At 41.0% G+C, this 27,495-nt stretch overlaps 1 protein-coding gene across 2 annotated transcripts; it reads left to right on the forward strand.

The window, feature by feature from the left end:
- Nucleotides 1-1,093: 1,093 nt before the first annotated feature.
- SLC18B1 (solute carrier family 18 member B1) lies at nucleotides 1,094-26,189 on the forward strand. 2 transcript variants are annotated; one of them, XM_028125344.2, is made up of 14 exons: nucleotides 1,094-1,290; nucleotides 2,425-2,564; nucleotides 6,724-6,819; nucleotides 7,674-7,747; nucleotides 9,043-9,190; nucleotides 12,224-12,380; nucleotides 16,548-16,684; nucleotides 18,850-18,951; nucleotides 20,766-20,857; nucleotides 21,987-22,082; nucleotides 23,734-23,808; nucleotides 24,714-24,807; nucleotides 24,904-24,953; nucleotides 25,175-26,189. In XM_028125344.2, exons 1-14 carry the CDS (start codon nucleotides 1,248-1,250, stop codon nucleotides 25,239-25,241), a joined length of 1,371 nt encoding a protein of 456 aa, XP_027981145.1. In that variant the 5' UTR covers nucleotides 1,094-1,247; the 3' UTR covers nucleotides 25,242-26,189. The 2 variants fall into 2 exon arrangements, with proteins under 2 accessions (XP_027981145.1, XP_027981146.1); XM_028125345.2 differs by lacking the exon at nucleotides 21,987-22,082.
- Nucleotides 26,190-27,495: the final 1,306 nt, after the last annotated feature.

Consider the following 27,495-nt stretch of genomic DNA (forward strand, 5'->3'; position numbering starts at 1 on the left):
GAGATTACTTAAAAATAAAATTAAAAAAAACATGCAGGAATGCTTGCTGATGCAGGGGATGAGAATGGGGATAGAGAGAAATAAATGACAATAGAAATGAAAAATTCAGCTGAAGGACTGGAAGATAAAGTTGGGCGAAATTCCTATAAGATGGACCAAGAACGGTAAGAGATGAAAAGAGAAAAAGAGTCATAAATAAGAGGGCCACTCCAGATGACCCAATATCTGCATAAGGAGCAGTCCAGAAAGAGAGAACAAAAAAGGAAATGTAATCATCAAAGAAATAATTCAAAAAATTTCCCCTTTATGGTTTGATGTTAGACTGGAGAGGGACTGTAGAGTACATTGAGATTGGAGAAGCTAGTGGGGGTTAGAAAATAAAGATTCTGGAAAGCCACTTGAAAGAAGTGGGCTACAGCTAATCCTTCTATTTCGGATGGCTCTAAAGACTCTTCTTAGCTACCCAAGGAATTTCTGCATAAAGTTCAAGACCCAAGGTAACATCTCTTCCTCAGGAAGCCATCCTGGCCTCACTTAGCCAAAGTAAAGAGTTCTTCCAATATGTTTCTATTACAGAACTCATTGCATCATAACAAATTTTAACATAGGTGTCTGTTTTACCTGCTAGATGGAGGTATGCTACTTGAGGCTGGATGGAGTCTCATTCATCTCTAAATTCACAATGACTGAAACAAGGTGGTAACTCAGTAGTCTTTTAAATTTTATGTTGGTCCCAAATCAAGAATTTCCCAGTCCTCAAATGTTAACTATTCCCAAATAGTAAATAAGGTTGAAGATAAGTGAAGCCTGTGCGTGTGTGTGTGCGCGCGCAAGTTGTGATGGTGACAGTAAGGTGGTAGCCCATCTTTTCTAGGCCTATATAAGCTTCCTTTCTTACCTTTACTGGAAATACATTTTACTCACTTCAGGCTAGGGGGAATGTAGGTAGTTCTCCCCCCACCCCACCCCATACAGAATGAAAAGTACAGCCTATAGCCTGTGTCTTTAAAAAAAAAAGGCGCTGTTCCACCCCCGCCCCCGCCCCCGCCCCGCCTCCCGGAGTGCCTAGGTGTCCTCCCAGGCTGCGGGCAGCTCCCGGGCCACCGCTGCCCGCGGGGAATCGACAATGCCAGGGTCAGGCTGAGCAGGCGCCGCCAGCTCGTGGGCTCCTGCGAGGTCGAGCCCGAGGGCGCGGGCTTGGACCCCGGAGCCGCGGCGCGAGAGTCCGCGCACCGCGCATCGCGCGCATGGACGCGCCAGGGGACCCGGAGGGCCCACGCCTCCCCAGAGGTGACCGAGAGCGGCGCGGACAGACACCCCTTGGTGGCGAGGGTCCTGTCCCCTTTACCGACGGTTGAATTAGTTTTAGCTTCGTTTGTTTGGGAGAAATTCGAAAAGGCTGTGGGGCCTGGCGGGAGGCTTCGGGTTAGAGTTTCTCTCTCCGGAGGGGGTTAAAGTTCAGGGCCAGGGCGAGCGAGGTCTCTGAAGACTTTTCTCCTATGTAGCGCTGCTTTTATAAATATCGTGTGTTTGGGGATGCATTCAAATAAGATGCCTTTAGACCAAGGTAAACATTACATTTCGAGCACCTACTGTTGCTCCCTCCTTTTAACTTTCAGTTCCCTTCCTCATCTATTCCAGAAGTTTTGCAAAGATTCTTGAGACTTCCTCATCTTGCACAGATTTTTTTTCCCCTGGACTGCAATAGCAACCTCTGAAAAGTAGAGCAAACCAAATAGTTTTCTTACTTGAATTTCTTTTTCTCCAAGCCACTGAATTTAAAAATGACTGATAAATTTGCTGAATATTTGAAACTGAGTAATTGAGCTGTTGTCTTTAAATTAAATGAATACTTAGCCCTGGAAATAAGTAGTGAAATAGTCAATGCAAAAGGCCAGTTATTAGTGTAAAATATGTGTGGATTTGTGGGACTTGTCTTTCCAGCAGCATGCCATTGTAAGTATTCATTCGCCAATTGAGTGCTTTAGCTTGTTTTCTCCTACTTACACTTAACTTCAGTACTACCCTAGAAATCTTAATGAACAGCTAACTTGATGTGCTTCTTAGAACATTTTGAGTCCATGTAGCATATGAAGCTAGTAACTTGAGGAATTACATTATACTTTAGGGAGCAGTACCCTTTGGAGATCTCCTTGTTGCCTCATCCTTCTTGAAAGAATTTATTAAAGGTAGAGGAAATAGTGAAGGCGAAACAGATCAGATGGTTTGATAAATTCTGCCCTGAAAATGGTATGTTTTCAAAATGGGAGTGATGTACGAGTTTTGTGTGACATTTGGCCAAATGTGCTATATTCAGAATAGCTCTTAGCTCTGCAAATATTATCTTCAGCGTGCACAAAAGTGGCAAACTTCGATCAGTAATCCCAATTATATGCCTGTAATTGTAGCATGTTTGCATTTAAGGTGATGACCCTCCAGGAAATGCAAGAGAGACACCCAGACAGCTTTCAAGAGAACAGCTCTTTGTACTGATTTCAGCAGCTTCCATTAACTTGGGTTCTATGATGTGCTATTCTATCCTTGGACCCTTTTTCCCCAAGGAGGTGAGACATTTTTATATTTTGATGAATTTTAATTTTTTAAGAAGCACTTTGAATTATTTCATTTTATGGTGTGTAAAATGTAAAAATCTGCATTTAGTAAAGATGATGCATATGACTTTAGTAAACAGTAAGACTTCTGATGGAATATTTGATACCAGAGAAGAAAATCCAGTCAGAAAGAAAATCCTCTTGGGAGATAACTCACCTAAATATAATTGGCCTTCTGAGGATGACTTTGCTTACCATGTAGTTTGATAAATGTTTGTTTGGTTTCTGCAACTGAAACAAAGGGGGTGCTCTGAGTAATCGAGATTTTAGCATTATTGCAAAAAGTGTGGGCTAAGACAGGAAGTTTGTGTCCTGGAGTTTTTAGCTTATTAAGATTTTGGAATTAGAAAGACATGGTCCCACTAAATCCCCTTTTTTCGACTTGAATTTCTTATGGGATCTAGTGGTGATGGTTTGTGCCAAGGAGGAATTCTGATTAATATTTGCTAGTTCCTTCCAATCATTGCCTTTTATGTGGGTTTACAGGTCATGACACAGAGTCAAAGGGACTTTTTTTTTTAAAGGTTTTATTTATTTATTCATTTGAGAGAGAGAGAGTACGAGCAGGGCAGAGGGAGAAGCAGGCTCCCCACTGAGCAGGAAGCCCAACACGGGGCTTGATCCCAGGACCCTGAGATCATGACCTGGGCCGAAGGCAGACGCTTAACCAACTGAGCCACCCTGGCGCCCCAACACAGACTCAAAGGGAATTAACTCCTAGAGAATCCACCTGAAATCTGGAGGTGGGTGGGATGTAGCCTGAAAGGACCGGTACTGGCTTTGCACTCTTTGCCAAAGCCTCAGCTCTTACTGCACTCTCAGGCCTCTCACTGCCTTGATAACATGGAGTCCTTCATTCTGTGTGTTACCAAGGAGGATGGAAATGGCTTCTCTGCTGAAGGAACAATGTGACTCTGTACCCATACAGTGCTTTTTAGTTCTCCTGTGCTTTCCCACACGTTTATCCCATTTGGTCTCTGCAGCTACTCCATAAGAGATAGGCAGAATAGTGAGAATCTCATCATTTTGCCAACGAAGACAAGACAGAAGTTCAGTGACCGGTCTAATTTAGTTCTCTTTACTGAATGGGAGTGGGAGCGTTAATGGCCTTCTGCTCTAGGGTATGCAGGCATTGGATGTGTTAGGGCAGAAAAGAGATCGGGAAAATGTCCCTCTCTTGTCAATCCATTGGGAGTGAAAAAAAAGTTAAGTTGCAGAGTATTTGGACACCCTTTACCAAAAGGCTGTTCAAATTGTTAGGAGACTCTAGAGAAAGGAATGGTTAATTTTGTCCTGTGTGAGGGTAGTGAGGGAAGGAGAGAGGGAGGGAGACAAAGGGGTATTACTCAAAGGGACTTCATGGGATAGATCCAAGGTGAGTCTTGAGAAATGTAGTTCTCAAGGTGAACAACAGAGGCGAAGGTGTTGTAGGAAAGAAATAGGTTGAGATAGTCATGGGATTACCAAAGTAAATAGCATGTTCTTGGGGAAAGCAGACAACTTGATGTGGCTTGGGACTGGGCTGGAGGGAGGTCCGAAGGAGGCAGGGGGAGCTGGAAGACAAGGGTCCTTCCCTGCATGCCAAAGATGTTAGCAAGAAGTCATCCTGGATGTTTGAACAAGACAGAGTAGCCTGATCAATTTTGGGTTTCAGGAAATAAAATGATGGGTAGAGCCTCTGGAATTAAGAGAAGAACTAGAGTAACTGGAACAGCAGGTTAGCAGAGCATTTCCTGGCTTAGTTGGAACTCAGAGCAACTAATGTTGGCTTCCTCTTAGTGGAATACAAAGGAAAACCAGACTACAGATGTGTGGTTTTTTTATTTTTTTTAATTTATTTTTTTAAAGACTTTATTTATTTGATGGAGAGAGAGAGCAGAGTGAGAGACAGATAGTACGAGGTGAGGGAGGGGCAGAGGGAGAGGGAGAAGCAGGCTCCCCGCTGAACAGGGAGCCTGATGTGGGGCTTGATCCCAGGAGGACCCTGAGATCATGACCTGAGCTGAAGGCAGACACTTAACCGACTGAGCCACCCAGAAGCCCTGATTTTTTATTATTTTGTTAATAATTTTTCCAATCTTTTTAAAAAGGTTTGCCATAGAGTTGACGTACATTGTTATATTAGTTTCATGTCTACAACATAGCAATTAGACAGTTCTATACATTATGCAGTGCTCACCACAATGAATGTAGTTTCCATGTGTCACCATTCAAAGTTATTGAAGTATTGATATTCCTTATGCCATACTTTTAAGTTTTTTATTTAGTTTTTTTGTTTACAGGAGGGAAGGCTGAAGGAAAGAAGACAGAGGCAGGGAGAGAGCATTCTAACTTTAAAAGACCTAGATACAAAGAGTGGGCTCTTCCTTTTCATTTCTTATTATAATAAAGCCTAGTGGTTGCCAAATGCACTGGGAAAACTTACCTTTCCTCCTGCATGTATCCTTCCTATTAGCTAGAGCTAATTAGACAAAGGAGGAACAGGGCCCTTCTTAAATTCTTGTGCAGGATTCCTATTTCTACTCATCCTTTTTCTGGCACCCTCCTCCTTTGTCACAGGACAACATGTGAACTAGAAATTGCTTTTAATAGCTCTTCTTGCTTTTCTAATGGGAAGCAGCCTCCACATTCCAAAAGTGATATTTAGCTGCTGCCATGGAATGTGGTTCTGGGATATCTGGAGTCACCATCCCATCTCCACAGCAAATGTGGGAACCTGCTCAAGATGGAAACTCTCATGGCTGCCATGACTGTGTAATTTTTGCACGTCTGCCTCCTCATCTATAAAACGGGGCCAGCTAAAAATACATACCTTATTTAACTGTTGTTAGAAAGCATGTAAAACAGCACTTAATAGAGATCCTGGCTCATAGTGCGAGTCCAATAAATGTTAGTTGCAAAGCCATTATATAAATAATGTCAGACTCTAGGATTAAATACTTGCCAGATCGACTAAGCAAAGGACATGCATGGATAATGGGACTTGACCAGTGAATGTTCTTTGCATATCTTTATTGACTCCTTTGATGATATCTTCCTGTTGAGGTACCTGTTTAAGTTTGCTAGCACTGCCATAACGAAGCACCACAAACTGGGTGGCTTAAACAACAGAAATTCATTGTCTAACAGTTCTGGATGCTGGAAGTCTGGGATCAAGGTGTTGGCAAGGTTGGTTCCTTCTGAGGACTGTGAGGGAGGGATCTGTTCAGGCCTCTCTCCTTGGCTTATTGATCGCCGAGTTCTCATCCCATCTGTCTACTTTTGGTTTTATTGCCTGAGCTTTTGGTGTCAAATCCAAGAAATCATTGCCAAGACCAACGTCAAGAAGCAACCCCCTTTGAGGAGTTTGACAGTTTCAGGTCTTATATTTAAGTCATTTTGAGTTGATTTCGTGAGTGGGTATGAGACGGGTCTGATTTCATTCTTTTGTTTGTGGATGTCTAGTTTCCCCAATGCCATTTGTTGAAGAGACTATCCTTTCTTCATTGTATCCTTGACACCCTTGTGGAAGATCAATTGACCATATGTTTGTGGGTTTATTTCTAGGCTCTCTAATCTGTTCCATATGTTTGTTTTTATGCCAGTACCATGCTGTTTTAATTACTTCAGCTTTGTTATTAATTAATTGAGTGTGCATGCATGTGCGAGAGTGGGGGCAGGGGGCGGGACAGAGGGAGAGGGAGAGAGAGAGAATCTTGAGCAGACTCTATGTCCAGCACAGAACCCCACTCCGGGGCTTGATCTCATGATCCTGAGATCATGACCTGAGCTAAAATCAAGTCAGATGCTTACCCAACTGAGCCACTCAGGCACCCCTGTAATTTATATTTGAAATCATGAAATGCGTTGCCTCCAGCTTTGTTTTTCTTTCTCAAGATTATAAAGCCAACAGTTCCTTATGGGTATGGTGAGAGAACAGTTTTCATGTCAGAGACTAGGTTTTACTATAGTTTCCCTTCCTTCCCCATCCTGCTTATTTTAAAATGATAATCTTTGAAATTGCTGTGCAGATAAAGGTTACAAGAAAACAATGCTCTGATCTAATAGCTCCATCTTTCCACATGGATGAGAATTTGTCTTTCAAACTTTGTCCTTTTCTGTTCCTTTAAAGGCTGAAAAGAAAGGAGTCAGCAATACAGTTACGGGTATGATCTTTGGATGTTACGCTTTGTTTGACTTGCTGGCATCTTTGGTATTTGGAAAATACGTAAGTATTAAAGTTCATATGAACCTTTTAATTTTTATATATTGTATAATGAGTTATTCTAATTTATAAGTCTAGAATTTCCATTGATACAGAAATAGCCACCATTATATTTTATGAATTATGCTGTTGATGTTTCCATTCTTAGGGTTGATTGATTTTTTTTTAAGTTTTTTTTAATTAATTTTTTATTGTTATGTTAATCACCATATATTACATCATTAGTTTTTGGTGCAGTGTTCCATGATTCATTGTTTGTTCATAACACCCAGTGCTCCATGCAGAACGTGCCCTCCTCAATACCCATCACCAGGCTAACCCATCCCCCTTTTTTTAAGTTTTTATTTGAATTCCAGTTAGTTAACATCAGTGTAATATTAGTTTCAGGTGCACAATATAGTGATTCGACACTTCCATGAAACACCTGGTGCTCATCCCAACAAGTGCCCTCCTTCAGCCCCATCACCTATTTGACCCATCCCCCCACCCACCTCCCTTCTGGTAACCATCAGTTTGTGCTCTATGGTTAAGAATCTGTTTCTTGGTTTGGGTCTCTGTCTCTTTCTTCCCCTTTGCTCATTTGTTTTGTTTCTTAAATTCCACAAATGAGTGAGATCATATGGTATTGGTCTTTCTCTGACTGACTTACTTCATATACCATAGTGGGTTGATTGATTTTTCACTTCCATGTTTGCAAGCAATGTATGTTGTTATTCCACTAAAGAATTATTATAATCTTATATTAATTGTATATATATTTCCTAAACCTTATATTTTCTGATGCAGTGGATTTGTTTATGTGGATGTGGACTTGTAACAGTCATCAATTTATCACTCTTCTCTGACATTTATTATAGCTTGTACAAATTGGAGCAAAATTTATGTTTGTAGCAGGAATGTTTGTCTCAGGAGGAGTCACAATTCTCTTTGGGTAAGTCATGTTCTGATATGTTTGGGAGCTTGAACAGATTTCATAATTTATCTTCAGTTTAAAATGTTAACGGATTCTCTAAATCAGTCAGTACCATTGATTGCCTGTTGAGGGCCCGGCATGTAGCTATTGGTGACGGGAACTGGGTGTTTAGAGGATAGGGCAAATGAAGGAAAGGGTCTTCTAAGGACTTACCGTTAAGTGGCTTCTGAATCTGTTCATCAGGGCTCCTATGAGTGTGAGTGACAGAAACTTAACTCACTTTTCTGAGTCACGGATATATTGTGGCTCAAGTGCAACGTGCATTAAAGAATCAGCTGAAGCACCTCAGGAGACAGATGTTAAAATAACGTCATCAGAAATCTTTCTCAAGCTCCTGGTTTTGCTTTCCCCTTCTTGTGTTCTCGGACAGGCTGTCCCCTTGTGGTAGCGAGAGTTCCCCAGCAGCTCCCATAGGAAGATTTCTCCAGCAGCTTCCCACTTTTCCTGAGCTTCCAGTAGATTCACAGAATGGAGCCATTGGCCTGATCTTTGTTGGTGACCCATCCCTGCAACACAGGCAGTGTGGGGGAGGGGGGCGCTCTGATTGGCCAGGTTTGAGTTATGTGCTCCCTTCGGAATGGTTCCCCCCAGTGCTGTTTCCCCCCCTCCGGAAAAGGGAAAATCAGTGCCAGAGGCAAAATAGCTATAAAAGTTCTTAAGCTTAGAGTCCTTGCACCAACAACATAGTGGCAAATCATATGGAAGAGCCTACACAACTTCTTGGGGAGCATAGAGGAATGGAAGGAGTACAGTAAGATTATGATGAAGGAAGGTCAGGAAGCCTTCATATCCAACTAAGTGTGTTTTTTTGTTTGTTTTGTTTGTTTTTTGTTTTTTTACTTTTTCTTTTTTTGCAGGGGAGGAGGGATGGCCTTCTATTTTCTGTATTCTTTTTTTTTTTTTCCTTAAAGATTTGAGTTCTACCACTGAGGGGTACCTGAGACCAAGGAGTCTTTCTTTTGTATATGTTCTTGTCGGGGTGATTCTACATACTTCAGAAAGCTGATTTAGGATTATCTTGTAGAGGGCCAGTTTTGTCCGCACAAAAGCGCAATGAAACTGTCTCTCTGACTCAGACTGTCACCCAACAAAGAGATAATTCCCTTCTACTGAAAGTGTAACAAAGCAACTGAAAAAAAAATCATATTCTAAAGAGATTTACTGTGAGAACTGTGGGTGAGATACTATTTTCAGTGAGTTGAGATACAATAAAAACCAGCCTGGCATTTGAGAATTGTCTTGTTCTTTTTTAGTGTATTGGACCAAGTTCCAGAAGGACCGATATTTATTGCTATGTGTTTTCTAGTGAGAGTGGCAGATGCAGTCAGCTTTGCGGCGGCAATAACTGCTTCTTTTTCCATTCTTGTAAAGGCTTTTCCAAATAATGTGGCTACGGTGTTGGTAAGTATTTTGTACACGTTTCCTATGTTCCTCTTCATGTAAGCTAAAATATTTGCCCTTTCCAAGTTAACACTTTCTTTGAGATCTGCTTTTTCTTATTTTCGGTGTTTTGGTTACCTTTTACCCCAATTACTACTTCCAGCAGCAGGCTGTCAGCAAATGTACCATTAGCCTTACTTAGGTCTCTTCCTAGGCTTAGGATTCCCTCAATGAGCAGCTTGGCAGGTAAGTGTGGTTCACACTGAATATTCTTTTTACCATTCAAAACCAAACCAAACAAAATGAGCTCCCCAGTTGTGTTTTGTTGTCTCTCTGTACCCAGACTGTGACTGAGCAGCAGTGGACAGTTCCCTAGTGGCCACTTGATTCATGCTCGAGTCCTTTCTCTACTTTTCCCACATTCATGGTAGGAATCTGAGAGAGCTTGAAGTCCTTGTGTGCTCTCTTACTTTCCCCCAAATCCAGAACTTGATTGACATACATTCCCATATATTGCCTGGACATCTAATATTAGTGACATACCAGATTTCTGTCTCAGCTCTTGGCTACTGCCTCCGACCCCAAACAGGCTCTCTTGTGGCTCTCTCCTCTGGACCCATGCACTCCTGAAGGACCTGTGGTTTGCATATCAGACCAAATGCAGCCCTCAGAAGGAATAATTGTCCTTTAGACTTTAGGACCTCATCAGCTTAGTGCCAAGAATGCCCTTATTTACCCATATTAATACTATAGTTTTGGCCATTAGTATTTTTGCTGTGTAGGTAATTATTTCTTCCCACTTTTTATTAAATATCTGTATCTATAGTTAGCTAGCTGGCTGCTCAGGCTCATTTTAGGTTCTGGGGCCATGTGGCATGCAGTGATAACCACCATGACAGGTGTGTTGTTTACATTTCCCAGAAATACATTTCTCAGAAATGGTTCAGAAGAACACGAGGCCATTGACATGCTCTGTAAAACAAGGTTTTGTGGGTAAAATGTTTGGACTGTCCCTGTGCTGTCCTCCAACTTTCACATGACTGTATTAAGGCTCTGAGAAATCCTGTAGTAAAGATATTTTATTTAATTTTCCACAACTCAATTTGACTATGGAACCACTTTTTGACTCTTAAAGAGCTGCTATTCTGTGGAACACTCTGGAAGGTGCTGCCCAAGAAATTCCTGTGATGAAGGCAATAGTCCCTTCGATTTTCTGATCAATTGGGGAAATTCATGTTGCCATACCCCATTTCTGTATAAAAAATTGCAGCCAAAAGCTGACACATCTAACATGGTAGTTGATCTGGATGGCTTCCTTGTGACTAAATGCAAAATTCCTACATGAAATTGAAAGTTACCAATGGACTACTTTTGTGTAATCTGTGAGATCTGAGGATGCAAGTTTGCCGGCCACGGTCTCTGCTTAGCACCCCTAAAGACTAGATTGGTTTAAAATGGCACAATTTCTATAAGAGTTTTTTAATAGTAAAGTATCTTCCATAGCACTGTTTTGTTGATTTTAACTTTAACCAAAAATAATTTTATACGGTACAAAATTCAAAAGTTGCCAAAGGAAATATAGAATGTAGTGAATGTATTCTATATATTACTTTTCCTCACCTTCGTGGGCACACCTGTTGTCCGGGCACACCTGTTGTCCAGGCACACAGTCCAACATCATTCTCCCAGGAGGCTACAGAGATTATAGTTTCCTTCTAGAGTGATTCCATGGATGTATGAACAGGTGTGAACACGTATGAGTGTGAGCACGTGCATGCTCACACACAGGACATGATTCCTTCCCCCTTTGTTCCCTTTACACTGGTGGTGGCATGCTCTACACTCGTCAGAGCCTTGCTCTTAGACTAACAGTGAAATCATCTTGGAGTTCTTTCTTGCCTATATATGAAGAGTTTCTTACTCTTTTTTTCCCTTTAGTGGCACTATATAGTACTCCATTATATGGAGGTAACATACAGCCATAGTTTACTCAAAGGGTTGATGAATATTTAGATTGTCGACATCTTTTGCTGATGTAAGCAGTGCTACAACACATAAGCTTGTGCATATACCATATCACATCCTTACGGCTGTGCCCGTAAATTAAATTTCCGGAATGGCATTCTGGGTCAGAGAGTATGTGCGTTTGTAATATTGATGGATTTGCCAAATCACCCTCCTGTGTTCATTCACCAGCACTGTATGTGTGGGTTGCTTTCCTCACTTTTTTTGGCAGCAGAGCATTTGATGGGTGATTGGTAAAAACTGGTATCTTGTGGTTTAACTGTTTGCTTCTTTTGAAAGTGAGGATGAGTTTTGTTTTACATGCCTAAGAGCTATTTGTATTTTGTTTTATGTGTCAATAGTCTACTTATAGCATTTGCTCATTTTCCTATTGGGTTGTTTATTATTTCCCCCCATTGATTAGTATTAGCTCTCTTGATATATTTGGGGAAATTAGTCCTTTGTCAGTATTTTTTCCCTGTTCTTCATTTTTCTTTTGATGTACTTAAACCATTCATTGTTTTTCATATTTTCACATAATCAGATTTATGAATTTTTTTCTTCTGTGTCTTGTGAGTTTTATGTTGCAGTTAGAAAAACTTCCCCACCATAAGTATTAAAAAAAAAAAAAAAAAAAAAAAAAAGCCTGCCAGGCGCCTGGGTGGCTCAGTCGTTGGGCATCTGCCTTCGGCTCAGGTCATGATCCCAGCGTCCTGGGATCGAGCCCCACATCAGGCTCCCTGCTCAGTGGGAAGCCTGCTTCTCCCTCTCACATTCCCCCTGCTTGTGTTCCCTCTCTCGCTTTCTCTCTGTCAAATAAATAAATAAAATCTTAAAAAAAAAAAGCCTGCCATATTTTATTTTTCTAGTATTTCTATGATTTCAATATGTATGTTTAAGTTTTTGGCTCATCTTGGGTTTGTATGGGTTTGTGTGTATAAATTGTGAAGTGGATAGAATTTTTTCAGATAGTGTCCATTAAATCTTTATTTGTTAATTCTTCAAACAAACTATATTGACTCAATTTTCTTTCCCCCCCCCCATTTTTAGGGAAGTCTTGAGATTTTTTCTGGACTGGGACTAGTGTTAGGGCCTCCTTTAGGTGGCTTCTTGTATCAATCCTTTGGCTATGAGGTGCCTTTTATTTTTCTGGGATGCATAGTTCTGCTGATGGTACCACTCAACGTGTACATTTTACCTAATTATGGTAAGACCGCATTTATTACTCATTTTAAGAATCTGAAATTTAAGAATTTTTATGCCTTTATAGGAGACCAATTTAACAAATACTCACTTTTTTATATAATCGATAATAGATTTATGGAACACCCTAAAAGAACTGATTCTCTTTTCAGAAATGTTGCTGTAGGCAGTTTATATGAATTTCTATATGTTACAAATTCTTTCTAACCTTTAGAACTAACAAATATTTAATTTCTCATCATAAAACATCACCCTGTGAAGTGCCCACCAGAGGTCTTCTTGGACTTAATTCAATATTCGGAATGACAAGTTATCAAAGGCCACAAATGGCACTGTCTTCTTGGAAGGCCTGCAGGCAAGAGGGCGGGGTCAGACCTTCTCCCCAGTGGTCCTCCCAGCTGCCGGTGGGAGAACACAGAGCCGTGTCGGGCCGTAATGGTGGTCACCCTGGCTTCAAACCTTCATGCCGTATAAGAGTCAACCTATCCTGTAACAGCTCCATGGACATAAGCTGCTGGGGTCACCATGAGGGACACGCCCGAGTCAGCACACTCAGGGAGGCACCAAGCATGGTGTTTCATTTCTAGTTCCTTCTCTAAGGATGACATGTACCACAAAAAGGTTATTTTTATTACCAGCAAGACTGCCTAGTAACATCGTTGGCGTTTGACCCTTATCAGGTGATGAAGGGAACAGAGCTGGAGAGCTAACTTGAAGGCTGGAGAGGAGAGAGCTAGAGAAAGTTTCTAGAGAAGCACTACCCCCCTGAAAAGCAAGGCGGTGCTTGTCAGTCTTTCTGCTTATAAGACAGTGGTTTCTGTGGTCGGGCATCCTGGTTGCTTGGTTCCCAGATGAACACTGGGCTGATAATCAAGAAACTGACACCAGGTCCGGGTCTCATGCAGTGGGGAAAAGAGTTCTGTCAACCCTTTACCACACTGTATAGGGAAAAAAGACTTTGCTTATTAATTCACGGGAGGACAGGGCATTTAGAACTTCTGTGATGAGGCCCTAGACCAGCCCCTCATCTTTACTTCTAGAGTCTTGGCCTGCTCTCCTTCTCTCCTACCTCCCCCCAGCACGTGGTATCTTTTGCAGCCCCTCCTGACTGCCACCAGCCTAGTTACTTGGCACTTATTTCTCCGCATTTCTGTTATTCCTCGATTAAAATCTCCCAGCATTTTCACTGAACTTAACAAAGTCCCAGTTAGCTATATTTTCATGAACAAAATGGTTTGGCAAAGTTGCTGTTCATCTATGGAAGGATCTTCTATTTAGATTGGAAAAAATTGGTATTAAAAAAACCTCTGAGATTGATAATGTTAAGACTGTAAATACAGATTTAGGTGTTCCTCTGAAGGAGTACTTTCTAAAATTAATGTTTTTGGAGAGCTTATGGATAGAAGCTAGAAAATGAAATTTTCTTTTATTTTGATGATATTGGCAGAATTTTGTGTCCCACCAGTTCTACCCCACTCCTTTACCTCCTTCTAGACTCATAAGACAGCGTGGTTCTAGCTCTGGGGTTTTAAGAGTCAACTTTAGTCTCTCCCTCTCTCTTACCCTTTGTATCTGCTCACCAAGTCCTCTCTTCTGTACTCCTCTAATGAAGTATTTCTAAAACAGTCACGGATGTGATGTGCCAGTCCTCTTATTAAAGATCCCTAAATCTGTGAAGCGTGAGCTTTGTCTTGAACGCCATGAGGAGCCGTTGTGAGATTTCAGTAGAGGAATCACATGATCTGAAATCTCTCCCCTTCCCATCTGCTCTGACCCCTCCTCATCCTTCAAAACTTACTTTGTATTACCTCTTCTGGGAAGTCTTTCCGAACCTTCTCAATCACCCAACTAAATGCCGAATAAGTAGTGCTGCAGTGGTCAGCATTTTTCCCGCCCCCTCATACATAAGGGGTACCCCACTTCCCTCCCTGCTTCCCCACCTCTAACAGTAGCTTCCTGTGGCAGCATTGTCAACCAAGGGTCCCATCCCTCTAAAAGAATAGGGCAAAATTGTGGGGAGCAGGGAGAGTACCTGAGTAGCTTAGAAAAGCTCCCCAGGTGATTCTGCCATGTGTCTCTTGAAGCAGATATCTCATCCTAAGGGGCTTTCATCACTTGAGTTTCTTCCACAGTTTAATTAAACTCATGTGTTTGCTTCTTTGGGCGTTCTTATGTATTCTCATTGTGATTTCTCATTTTTCCCACTTTGGATTTAGAGAAGGCGACCATTTCTGCCATAATAGTTTATCTTATACCATAAATCCTTAATGCCTTTTATATGCAAATAAATATAACGGATTAAAATTGATCTTCTATAATTTATATCTCAAAGGTGACTAATGAACATCTTTAATAAACCATTCAAAGTCCACACCAAATGAAGTCTCTCCCTGCTGGCCCTATTGCACCAAGCCATCTGGTGGTGTTTGTCTTCTTTCTAAGTCTAACTGCACACCTTCTGTAGTTGAGCATCCTGGACTGTGCTCACATTTGGTTCACCATTGACTATTTGGCTGATAAATAAGAAACTAACATCACGGTTTAACTTTATCCCTTGAATCCTGACCAAGTCTAAATGTAACACTCAAAATTCTTGAACCATTCTTGTACATTTTTTGTATTTTGCTCCATACTGGCTCCTTATTCACCAAGAATTAAGTAATGGACCATGACAAGTGTTTTTGGAGAAATGAGGATCTACAAGTGCTGATCCTCGCCCTCGAAGAACTTCCATGTCCACACCCGGCCAATATCCTCTCTGGCCCAGCACTGTAGCAGCTCCTGACTGGTCCCCTTGTCTTCATTCTCCCCAAGGCCACAGAGAGGTCTTTTTAAACCACAGATCTGATTCCTACCCCTTGTTTGGATTCCCTAGGGATTTCTCAGGCTTCTAAGCAGGTTTTACAGAGTCTTGCATAAACATGCTTCTGCAGTATGATCTCTCTCCACGCTGCTGGTGACCCCTACGCCAATCTCCATCCTCCAGCTTTGCTTCTCTCCTTTCATTTCCTCAAACACACAATAGTTTTCCTGACTTCTGAGTCTTGGAAGGTACCATTCCTGGAATAATGTGCCTGGCTTATTCTTTCCTCTTTCTTTGCTTGCTCATCTTAAGCTCATGCTTTGGGCATCAACTTAGATATCACTACTTTAGGGAAGCCTTCTTTATATGGCTTTCCCTGATTTTGTTTGTTTGTTTGGTTAAGGCAGCCCTCTCATAGGCTCTGGAGGTTCCCTCCTAGTTCCATCCTAGCTCTCTCCATTCCTTCCTGTAACTTCTTTGTGAGGACAGGGCCTGGGTCTGTCTTCTTTGCCTTTGTCTGCCTAGCGTTTTGCATGGTACCTGACTCAGCAAAGATTTTGTTCAGTAAATTAATGGGCAGATAGGAAAATCACCAAACAATAGTAAACAATGTAAAACGAAATGTAGTTTAGGTGCTGAAAGGTATGGCAGAGACCAGAAGTGAGGCAGGAAACGGAGGAAGGTAAAATTTGTTGGCCACAGCCAGACCTTACAGAGCGGATAGAATTTGAAAAAATAGCAGGAGGAAAAGAAAGAGTCATAGCATGTGACTCGAGGCTTGGAAACAACCATTCCTATTGCTGGGAACAGTGAAGAAGCTGGGTTCCAGCAAGGGGAATGCTAGAAGTGAGGTCAGTGCAGTTGACCTTGAATGCCAGTGTAATTTACACATGATTCAGTAGCACCCCTCTCCATCTGGTGTTTTCTTTGCCATCAGAAAAAAAAAAAAATTGTTTTGTGCTCTTTGATGAACTTAGATTCCTTCTCAGCATACACACATTGTTCCTTAATAAAGCTTCTGGCGTTTCCCATGCACCAAAGCTAAATTTACATATTCTCTATCCCATCTGGGAAAGGCCTCACTTGCTTCTCGTTTATAACCGATAACCTAAGACCTCTCTTCTCACACTCTACTTCCAGTTGATTATGAATTTGAGAAATTGTTTTTAAGAAAACTCAATGGGGCTTCTAGGTTTGAATAATTTATATGCAAATATAGGTAATAGGCAATTTTAGGCAAACTCAGAGGTGCAGTTATTTTGATTACCAAATAAAGATGGCCTTACCAATTTTACTTTACAAAGTAGTTCAAAATTTTAATTACTCTGTTTTGTTTTGTTTTTTTATTTTTTAAATTTTTACCCAAAGACTCTGATCCAGGTGAACACTCGTTCTGGAAACTCATCACTTTGCCCAAGGTCGCTCTCATAGCCTTCGTCATCAACTCACTCAGCTCATGTTTTGGCTTCCTTGATCCTACTCTGTCTCTCTTTGTTCTGGAGAAGGTAGGTAACCTGATTGTCAAAGAGCTCTGCACTTTGGTAGGTATGATTGCTTGCTCTTGGGTCCTGCTTTGTGGAAAGAGCTCTGGATGACTGTGAGAAGGAGACAGGGTGAGAACTGTACCCCAGAAGCCTGTACCTTCCCTCTGTGACATCCGTTTGACTAGGGGTCTGATTTTCACTAAGTGGCCCGAATACTTGTCTCCTTTTCAAGGTCTTGCTTGAGTCATGACAGGTCTGGCTGCTCGACAAGGACACTTTCCTCTACTTGTTTGAATTCCAGTGAGACATTTGGGGTACTCAGTAGCTCATTTTAATGTTCTTCTCTAACAGATCCCCCCTGGGTCCACTTACTTTTTAGGCTCTTGCATACAACGAAACGGCTATGGAATATATTAATCTGGGATGGTAGAAAGGAATCAAGAGTCTCTCTCTCTTTTTTTTTTTTTTGAGTGCTGGAAAATAAATGTTGAATTTAAAAGTTGGATGTTGTAGAAATTTGCTCTTAGAGATTTCTGAAAAAAAGATTAATAATGTGACAAAGTGCATTACTAAGTCTGATAGTTAATTATACTGAAGAATTAGTATGTGTTTATAAAGGCAGAACTCTAACTGCAGCCCACACTGTATGGGAGGTATGGGAATTCAAAAAGCACAGTTACCAGAAACACAGCTCCTCGAAATCATTAGAGACAGTTTTGGGTATGTGAGATACCCAAAAAGATAAACGTGGAGACTGTGATTTTAGTGCCTGGCCCAACATTTAGAAAATAATATAATATCTTGTGTGGGCATCCATGAGGTAACAAGAAACATATTTTGTGTTTATGATGACACATGCCCTCCCTATCATCAACAATGTATCTCTTCAAGAGTCATTTTTCTATCCTCTGAAGAATTTCTGCCTAAACAAGGAAAAAATATCATAACCAATCTTTGGTAAATCCAAGTTGCTCATGACTATTTTATCAGAAATCTTTACAAATATTATTTTCTAAGTACATTTTTCTAAATACACTTAGAAATGTATCTCTGTATTTTCCTATTTTTCTATCAAAAACCTGTTGCCATTCTTCTGACTTCTCACCAGTTGTTTGAATTGGCAGCTTACTGTCCCGTCATTTGTCACCTAGCCTTTTAGGGGAGAAGGGTTCCACCCTGTCTCCCCCAGTTATGAAATCAGAAGAAGACACCTCTGACTTTTTTTCTACCTACTAGTATCTTTAAAGGACTAATTTGTCATAAAAATTGTTAAAACACATATGGACTCATATATAAATCTCATGGGCTTACTTAAGAGAATTAGTTAAGGAAGTTAAGGGAAATGGGAACAACTTAGTTAACCAAAGAAAGGTGGTAATAGTTACAACATCAAAGTTGTATGGTAGCTTACTGTTTTAAAAGCCTTTTGTAATGTATCCTACCATCTAATTCTTCGATTAGATATTAACATCCCTTTGAAATGGATAGGATAGATATTATCCTCAGTGTTTTTTACACCAGTGCATTTCAGTCTATGAGCAGTCAGCATCACCTGGTTGCTTATTAGAAATGCATATTCTTGGGGTGCTTGGGTGACTCAGTAAGTTAGGTGTCCCACTCTTGATCTCAGCTAAGGTCTTGATCTCAGGGTCGTGAGTTCAAGCCCCATGTTGGGTTCGGCTCCATGCTGGGCGTGGAGCCTACTTAAAAAAAAAAAAAAAAGAAATGCAAATTCTCTGGTCCCGTCCCATACCTTTTGAATCAGAAGTCTTAGGGCTGAAGTCTAAGAACCCCCTTTTTTTTTTCATCCCTTGAACCAAGGCACGTTAGCACCTTGTTTCCAACTAAGAACCTCTTTGAAGCTCTCCAAGTAATTCTAATGCACACTAAAGTTTATGAAACGCTGGTTTACATGGTACAAAACGCTATGAGTCATAGAAGCAAAATTATATGTTCAAAATCAAATGCTACAAAGCAAGACATCTAGGACTTTTGACCTCTGGTTAGGTTTTTCTTCCCCTCATAGAGAAAAAGGAATCCGTTTACAAAAGTAAGATCACAATTAGGAAGGATGCTGCGTGGAAGCAGTTCAAGGTAACAAGAACTGAAGAAGTGGCTAGAAAAGATTTATGTTTATTTTTAAAATGACTTAAAGACATAACTCTAATATAAAATTTCTTTTACAGTTTAATTTACCAGCTGGATATGTGGGACTGGTATTCCTGGGTTTGGCACTATCCTATGCCATTTCTTCACCATTGTTTGGACTACTGAGTGATAAAATACCAGTACGTACACTGAATCTACACTTAAGAATCACTTTTGTATATTTAGACCAGTGGCTTTCCGACTGTACTTCTGGAACTCTAGAGGTCCACTGATTAGAATTGATATTCAATCTTTTAAAAAAAATTTCAGCTTATTAATATATAATTGAGAAATAAAATTGTAAGATATTTAAAGTGTACACCATGGTGATTTGGGATCTGAATACAAGAGTGCCTTCCATCTAGTTAATTACACATCCATCACCTCTATATCATCTTTTAATTTTTTTTTTTGAGGGGCCGAGAACATTTAAATTCTATATTCAATTTTTGGAGTCGATGGAGAGGTTCCAGTGTCTTCCAACCTGCCATCACTCTGAGAAGATTCACTATTAATTGCTTCTTCTGGGGAAAAAGGAGTCTGTACTGAAGCTGTTGACAAACTATAGGATTTGACTTTCTAAAGGAAAAAAGTTCCCTGATGCAAAAGAACATTGGATTGGCCTTAAAAATTAGGGCGGAGTACCAGAAGTAGTTAGGACTTGGGCACATTGAGTGGAGATAATTTAGATTTTCTGTGGGCACGGAAGGATTGGCTACATAAATATACAGTGGCTCTCCTGTGGCCGTCCTGATACAATATCCCTTCTATTCTCCTTTGCCTGGGCTAAACCATTCAGTCCAGATGATTGGTTTACAGTCCTGATCACCAATTCTCCAGCTTCTGTGGCTTTAGTGTTTATTTATTTATTTATTTCGCATTTCTCCTCTTCATTAAACTTACTTAAATATTTATCAAGACCTAAATTACATGGAGATTACTTCGTAATCTGGGTGACAAAAAGCAAGTGTCTTAAACAGCATTTGGAGCTGGGTTTTAAGACCATCTTCTTTCTTTTTTTTTTTTGATCCCCACCTTTTTTTAAAATTTTATTTTATTGTGTTAATCACCATACATCACATCATTAGTTTTTGATGTAGCGTTCCATGATCCATTGTTTGCGTATAACACCCAGTGCTCCATGCAGTACGTGCCCTCTTTAATACCCATCACCAGGCTAACCCATCCCCTACCCCCTCCCCTCTAGAACCCTCAGTTTGTTTCTCAGAGTCCATCGTCTCTCGTGGTTCGTCCCCCCTCCGATTTCCCCACCTTCATTTTTCCCTTCCTACTATCTTTTTTTTTTTTTAATATATAATGTATTATTCGTTTCAGAGGTACAGATCTGTGATTCAACAGTCTTACACAATTCACAGCACTCACCATAGCACATACCCTCCCCCGTGTCTATCACCCAGCCACCCCATCCCTCCCACCCCCCACCACTCCAGCAACCCTCCGTTTGTATCCTGAGATTAAGAATTCCTCATATCAGTGAGGTCATATGATACATGTTAAGACTGTCTTCTATAACTGAGCAGATATTTTGCCCCAAGAATTTTCAGCCTGCACTCAAGTATTTTAAAAGGAATAATTTTATAATAAAATAACTTGTTAAATAATGTGACTGTGGATTGCATCAGGTAGTTCCTTGTGGTGACTGCTTTTTAAACTGTTATTTTTGGAATTGTTCATCGTGTGCAAAATCTATAATACACTCCGTTCCCAAGGAATCCCTGTCCTTAGAAACTCCCTAGCTCGGGGTATATTGTCCTTGCTTTTCTGTTTACCATCTACCTATTTTCTCTTAAATGTAAAGTTTTGTTTTCCTCAATGTATTTGAATTTTTTTCATGTCCTGGCTTGTGTTCTTCAATGATTTTTTTTGCATATGCTTTGTTTATGGAGGAGCTTTACTTCTCAGGGTTTTTTTGGACTCTCCTTCTCTTTACCAGCATCTAAGGAAATGGTTTCTGGTTTGCGGAAACATAATCACGGCAGGATGCTACATGCTCTTAGGACCTATCCCAGTCTTGCACATTAAAAGGTAATGTTTTTCCTTTTTCTGTATTTTTGGCAGAATAGCATTAAGAATTATTAAAGAAATTTTTGGTGGGACGAGGGCGCATGGCTTCCTATTTTGAACCGTATTACTTCAATAATTACCTTGATTTAGGACTGTAGCGAATTGTTAGACTGGCAGTATTTTACCTTATTCGGAGCTAGCGGTGGTCCAAGCCAATAGAAATAGAAATGCCTAAAATCAATCTCAAATGAGGAAAAAATGCTTCTGTTCCCTTTGCGTTTCAACTGCACACTTTTTTGTACTTTATTTTAAAAATAGCATTTGTTGCTACCTACTTTTAGCTGATAGTTCTTACAATATGTTTTTGTTTTTTCTATTCTTTCTTGATCCTTGAGACTGGGATCAAATCTTTCTTTTGTTTCTGTCTCATTCTTAGCATGTAGTAGCTGCTCATTGGAGCTTGTTAAATGTAATTTGTTTGCTGAAATAAAGGGAGCTTGAGATTTTCAGGTAATCCTGGGATAAAGTGTGACATGGAAGAGCAAGGATCTCAGTGTCCTTCAGATTTGGGTTTGCATCCTGCCCTTGCCACTTACTAGATATGGGAACTCGGGCAAATCATTTAGCTTCCAAGAGCCTCAGTTTTCTTATCTGATCGAAATGCTCACTTGGCAGGATATTGCTGCAAGGGTTTAACGGGGAAATGGATATTAAGTAAATGGCACAGTGCAGGAAGTGGAACAAAATTGGTTTCCTGTCACTTCCTTTACCACTTTACTTCTACACCATTTTTTTCCAGTCAATTGAATTTCAAAGCTAAGTGACTGAGGGAGCAACATTAACATTTAGCCAATTTTGAAAAGATTTTGTATGGTGATAACCTCTTATCATGTTGACTCCAGGCAACATGTGTGACCAAAGAAATTGAGATATCATGGTAAATTGATTTCCCCCACCGCCCCCCACCAAAATGTAAGGGTGCTGTCACTGAATGAAGTGGGATCAGATGGGAATGAGGCAGACTAGTCATGTAATCTGTGAAACGAGCTGCTCTCTGGGATTCAGCCTGCCCTCCTTAATGTGAGGTTTTGTGTCTGTCAACATGCTAATGTTGTTTTGATTTGTTTCTTTCTCCAAAACTCTTTTGCAGTCAGCTCTGGCTGCTGGTGCTAATATTAGTCCTGAACGGCATCTCTGCAGGAATGAGTATAATTCCGACTATCCCGGAAATCCTCAGTTGTGCGTAGTAAGTTACTTCAGTGCTTGAGAAGCCGTGTTGTGAATAGCAGGGAGCATCACACGCTTTCTTGAATTTGTCAGTTTTGTAGGATGTTGGAGTTTTTTTCACAAGACCAAATCTTCATGATTTTATGTCACACAATATTGCGATATAGGTAGTATATGCAATGATACTATAGTATAGATGACAATATATGGTAATATTAATACAGTGATAGGTAGAATGAGTTGTGGATCGAGGCTTGGCTTGGTTTATGTCTAGGAACACATATACTTTTGAAAAGCCAAAGCACAATGGAAAGGTCTCAGCATTGTTTCCTTCTCATGGAGAAGGTCCACAACAAGGGCATACAATCACCAGGTAAAATGATTCTAGTACCATCTCCAGTGTGTTGAGGGGTTTAGGAGGTGGGGGTGGTTCCCACACCACCAAGCAGCTCTCCAGAACCAGCTAGGTGTCCTACAACACAACTCAATTCTGACACCATCTACCTGGAGAGAACGTCACATCCTGGGGCTGAAGGGCTCCATCCCACGGACTGCCCTGTGCTGCAGGTGCTCATTGCAAGTCCAGGCTGTTACACGTACTCCTGACTGACTGGTCTGTAAATCAGAGGTTCCCAGAGGTCCTTAAGTTCAATTAATTTGCCAGAGTGATTCACAGAGCTCAGGAAACCAGTGTACTCATTAGATTTACTGGTTTATTACAAAAGAGATTGAAGGATATGAATCAACATGCAGATGAAAAGGTGCACAGGGTGAAGTCCTGATAAAAGGAGCTTCTGTCCTTGGGGGGCTTGGGGCCCCGCACACTGGCACATGGAAGGGTTCTGGTTCCCCGACCTGGAAGCTCTCTCATCCCGTCCTTTTGGTTTTACTAGGGACACTTCATTACATCCCCGTGGTTGATTAGGTCAGTCACCATTGGCCATGGATTCAACCTGCAGCCCCTGTCCCCTCCTCAGAGGTGGCAGGTCCCAGGAATGGGACCGAAGGTTCTAACCCTCGAATCACACGCTTGGCTCTCTCGGCATCCAGCCCCTAAGACTCACCTCATTCACAGGACCAAAGGCACTTGAAATTGCTTTCCTCAGGAAATTCCAAGGGCATTGGGGGCTCTATGCCAGAAACAGGAGGAAGACCAAGTATATATTTCTTATTATAAATCCCAGTATCACAGCAGGCATTTGTCACTTGGCCACCAGTCTCTTGTTTAGGAGGCATGATGACGAAGAACACCAAGGGATCCGGAGCAGGGAGGACAGCACGAGCTCTGCGGGCTCAAGTCAACAATTCTCCGAGCAATAGGGAGCTGCCTCTGGGTTTTCTAAACATTTCCCGTATTCTCTTTGCATGTTCATCTCATTTTAAGAATTTTTTCGTTAATTATGTGTTTTTTGTGAGACTCCATGCAAATGGGTCATGACTCAATATCATGCCTTATGTATGCAATAAAATTATTTTTAGAAAACCACAGAGTCAACATAACTATGAAAATTTCTCCAAATTAGATTAGCTTTGCATCTTAGAAATGGAGTGTTCTGGCTGTCGGTTATATTCAGATCGTTTCCGGTCTATTTTAACTTATCTGTCACACGCTATTTGGCTTTCATGTAGGTTTCCCTTTTCATAACAGATCTACTGTTGTGTCTCTGCAGCGAAAATGGCTTTGCGGAGGGATTAAGCACCTTGGGACTCGTGTCAGGTCTCTTCAGTGCAATGTGGTCAGTTGGGTGAGTAGCGATTTCATTCACACCTGCCAGTTAGAAAATACTATCTTCATGTCCATGAAGAAATTGATACCAAGAAGTCTGATGAATTGCTGAAAGGCACCTAATCCATTTAGAGCAGAGCTGGAGTCCTAACCCACACCCTCTGCCTCTAAGATCAGTGGTTATACCAGCAGCTTTAAAACCTCATCAAAATGGTCCCCTATGTTTTGTCTTTTTTAAGTGATCTTTCTAAATTCCTTTAACAGGAGCATAGCTCAAGTTTTAAAAATGTATTCATTTCTTCATTCATTTGTTCATTTTTTACTCTTTGCTATACCTGAGGGGTAACCATGTGCTGGCATTGTAGTATATCCCAATAAATATGTACCAAATTAAATTATTTTAAATACGAATACTGAGGGATGCCTGGGTGGCTCAGTCGGCTAAGCGTCTGCCTTCAGCTCAGGTCATGATCCCAGGGTCCTAGGATCGAGCCCTGCATCGGTTCCCTGCTCAGTGGGGAGCCTGCTTCTCCCTCTGCCTGCTGCTCCCCCTGCTTGTGCTCTCTCTCTCTCTCACAAATAAATAAATAAAATCTTAAAGAAAAATAAATGCAAATACGGAGAAGAATAGAATAATATAAAGATTCTTTTGGGGGCGTGTCACCTTTTTAAAATTTTTCTGTAAGGCACCAACTTTTCAGAAACAGTTATCATTTAAAACTGTTTAAAAAATTTAAACATCATCCATTATCAAGTACAATTGTTTTCTCACAGCCAGTGCTCTGTCCAGGAACTGGCTTTTGTCTTTAGTGCTTACAGTTCCAATTTAATATAGATTTATGATTGAGGAATCGTGCAGCCTTTAGGAAGTAATTCTTTTTTTGTTGTTGTTAACATTATTTAAGACTCTTCTTTTTATTTTAGTGCTTTTATAGGACCAACACTGGGTGGGTTTCTGTATGAGAAAATTGGTTTTGAATGGGCAGCTGCTGTCCAAGGCCTTTGGGCTCTAACAAGTGTGAGTAATCAGTCTTTTGTTTTCATCTTCCTTACATTTGTGGAAAAATGTGACCTGGAGAATTGGCATTAACCAATCCCTTTAATTGTTTTCAAGGGACTAACGATGGGCTTGTTTTATCTGTGGGAGCACTCACGGAGAAGAAGGTATGGTCAACTCTTGAGCTTTTTTTCCCTTTAAAAATCAACCTGTGGGAATGGAAAAGAAATAACCATTCTATATCTATTTTTCCAGTCAGCAGATTTCTGGGCACTCAAAGCCTCATTCCTTGGTAGATGCATTTAGGGGGAAAGGTAGAGGTGTAGGTACTGGGGTTTTTTTTAAGATGGCAACTATTGAGGTTCTCTTCTTTTTTTTCTTTATGCAGATCTAAACTCCAAAATATCGTGGGCACAGAGGAGGAACGGACTGCCCTCTTACCTGATGAAATCTAGGCTTAAGAATCCTGGATCAATACGCATTGGGAGAAGGATGCTCCTGGCCTTGAACATCAAAGTTAAAAGGGTTTTCTTAATATTACATACAAAACTCCACGGACTCTATACCAGTCTCAATGCATTTTTGGATTATCCTGTGTCGGGCTGTCCTGAAAAGCTGGCCGGCTAAACCAGCCGTATTTGCAACATTAAGTATGAGAAGAGCAGTTGAAAATCAGCAAAAGTTTGTGTTTTGAGGTGATCAAATTTGTCATTGAAGAGGTTATTGACTCTCGATCTCCTGTTTTCTCTGTTTACTTGTTAAGTGCACTAATTCTGTGAATGTACCTTTTCTTTATTAACAGGGAAATAAATGAATTAATTTGATATGCTTAAAAGTAATATAAAGATTACTCAAAATGTATAGGATAATTACTGTGAAATCAGTTTTTAGAAGACATGCTTTCTTTGTGTCCTAAGATTTTTGTTCTTGTTCAAAAGGCAAAATTCCTGCCTCCCATGCAAAAACTCTATAAAATTCCCAGGCCCTCAGCTTCTCTAGAAGTTTTGTTTTTGTGAGAGGTATAAGAATAACATTACTTCAGACTTCCCTTTTTGTAACATACTTTGAATTAGGATCTGGATTTATAAACAATGCTTAGTTAACATTATCCATTTCCCTTAATGTCCCTATTTCAGTTCTACCACCTGTTTTTTTTTTTTTTTTTAACATATTTCCGGTAGATGTATCCCATTCCCAGAGCAAGTGAGCTCACAGGAATGTTTATTGGATTCTAGGGAATGGATTCATCTGATTTCACGTGAAATCCATGCTGTTGCTTGATATGAGTGAATCCCTCTTGTGTCATTCTCATACCTCCTGATGTGTTTTCATGCTGTAGTAGCCACATTTACATTTTTTTTAAATAAAAGTAATGGTTTTGTCTATGTATTAATTCGAAAATATTTGTTGAATGACTTCTCTGAACTGACATGCTGCGAGATGCTAGGAATTTAGGTGTGATCAAAATAAACACAATCTCTGCTTTTATGGAACTTATATTCCAGTGGAATGGACAAACTATAAATAAATACCAGAATCTCCCATTATCCTACAGAGTTGTCATGAAGGGAAAAACATGGTGATACGAAAGAGTAAGTGACTGAGGAATTCAGTGTGGGGTCCTAATTTAGATAAGGCCTCTCCATGGAGAGGAGACTTTTGAACTAAGACCTGAAGGATGAGAATGAGGCAGTCATCCTGAGGGAGAGTCTTCCCTAGTGTGTGCAAAAGGTCTTGACATGGTCAGAGATGACACCAAGGCCCATATGGCTGAAATCTAGTAAACAGAGGATGTTGCGGAGGTAGGGAGGAGCCAGCTTTTCAACAGGGAATGCCAGAATTTATGTCTCAGGAAGGTCATTGTCTCTGCTTGTGCACTTGAGTGGGGATGTAGATTAGCAGGGATGGAGGGAGATCTATGGGAGCTTTGAGAGAGAGAGAGAGAGAGACAGTAGTTTGGACCATGAAGGTAGTGGTGGAGATGAAGAGAAAAAGATGTGTTTGGAAGTGGAACCAACAGGACCTGCTCATGTGAAGGCAGGGGAGAGAGGAATTTAGGGTGACTGGAGGTTTCGGCTTGAGGGTGTGGGTGGTTGATGGTTCCTCTTAGTGAGATGGGGAAGAATAGGAGTAAAACAAATCCTGAAGGGTCAAAATAACGCAAGATGGGATGCCCTTTCACACCACCAGAACGAAAAAAATTAAAAAGATGATGGAGATAGGGATGATGGATAGCAACTACACCCGTTTTGGAAAACTGTTTGGCATTAATTGCCAGAATTGAACCTTCACAAATCCCATGAACTCTTCATTGCCCTCCTCTCTCCAAGTCCCTTTGTTGTGAGCACTCCAGAGGGTGGTCCAGTGCATGCGAGCGGGAGTGGCCGGTCACCCAGCCCCCTGCCCACCCACTTCCCAGGGCAGAATCAGGACTGAATGTGACCCTGACCCGCTGCACCCGTGCTTAGCACAAGGGCCAAGTTTGCCGCTGAACACCTGCAGTTCCCTCCGCTGCCGCGCGGGGCCGCTATTAAAGCACGAAGGTGGTGGATCCCACTGCATCCAGCTGGGGCGCAGAGGCCGGGCTCCCAGGGACGCCACGCCGGGGGGCCCTGACCTGGCTCGGGACCACCAGCGCTGTTGACTGTCGGAGTTCAAGGTCAACGCAGAGATTCCAAGCTCTCTAGTGAGAGGTTTCTGCCACCATTC

The sequence above is a fragment of the Eumetopias jubatus genome, unplaced genomic scaffold (assembly GCF_037043125.1).
Source record: "Eumetopias jubatus isolate StellerSeaLion01/CBP00866 unplaced genomic scaffold, mEumJub1_p1.0 scaffold_6, whole genome shotgun sequence".
NCBI classification, from domain to species: domain Eukaryota; kingdom Metazoa; phylum Chordata; class Mammalia; order Carnivora; family Otariidae; genus Eumetopias; species Eumetopias jubatus.

Excerpts from the sequence above, each read along its gene's own strand:
- SLC18B1 (XM_028125344.2), top strand. The coding sequence starts at position 1,248 with ATGGACGCGCCAGGGGACCCGGAGGGCCCACGCCTCCCCAGAG. Across the intron at positions 1,291-2,424 it reads GGGCCCACGCCTCCCCAGAG|GTGATGACCCTCCAGGAAAT; the intron begins GTGACCGAGAGC and ends TTTGCATTTAAG. Across the intron at positions 9,191-12,223 it reads ATAATGTGGCTACGGTGTTG|GGAAGTCTTGAGATTTTTTC; the intron begins GTAAGTATTTTG and ends CCCCATTTTTAG.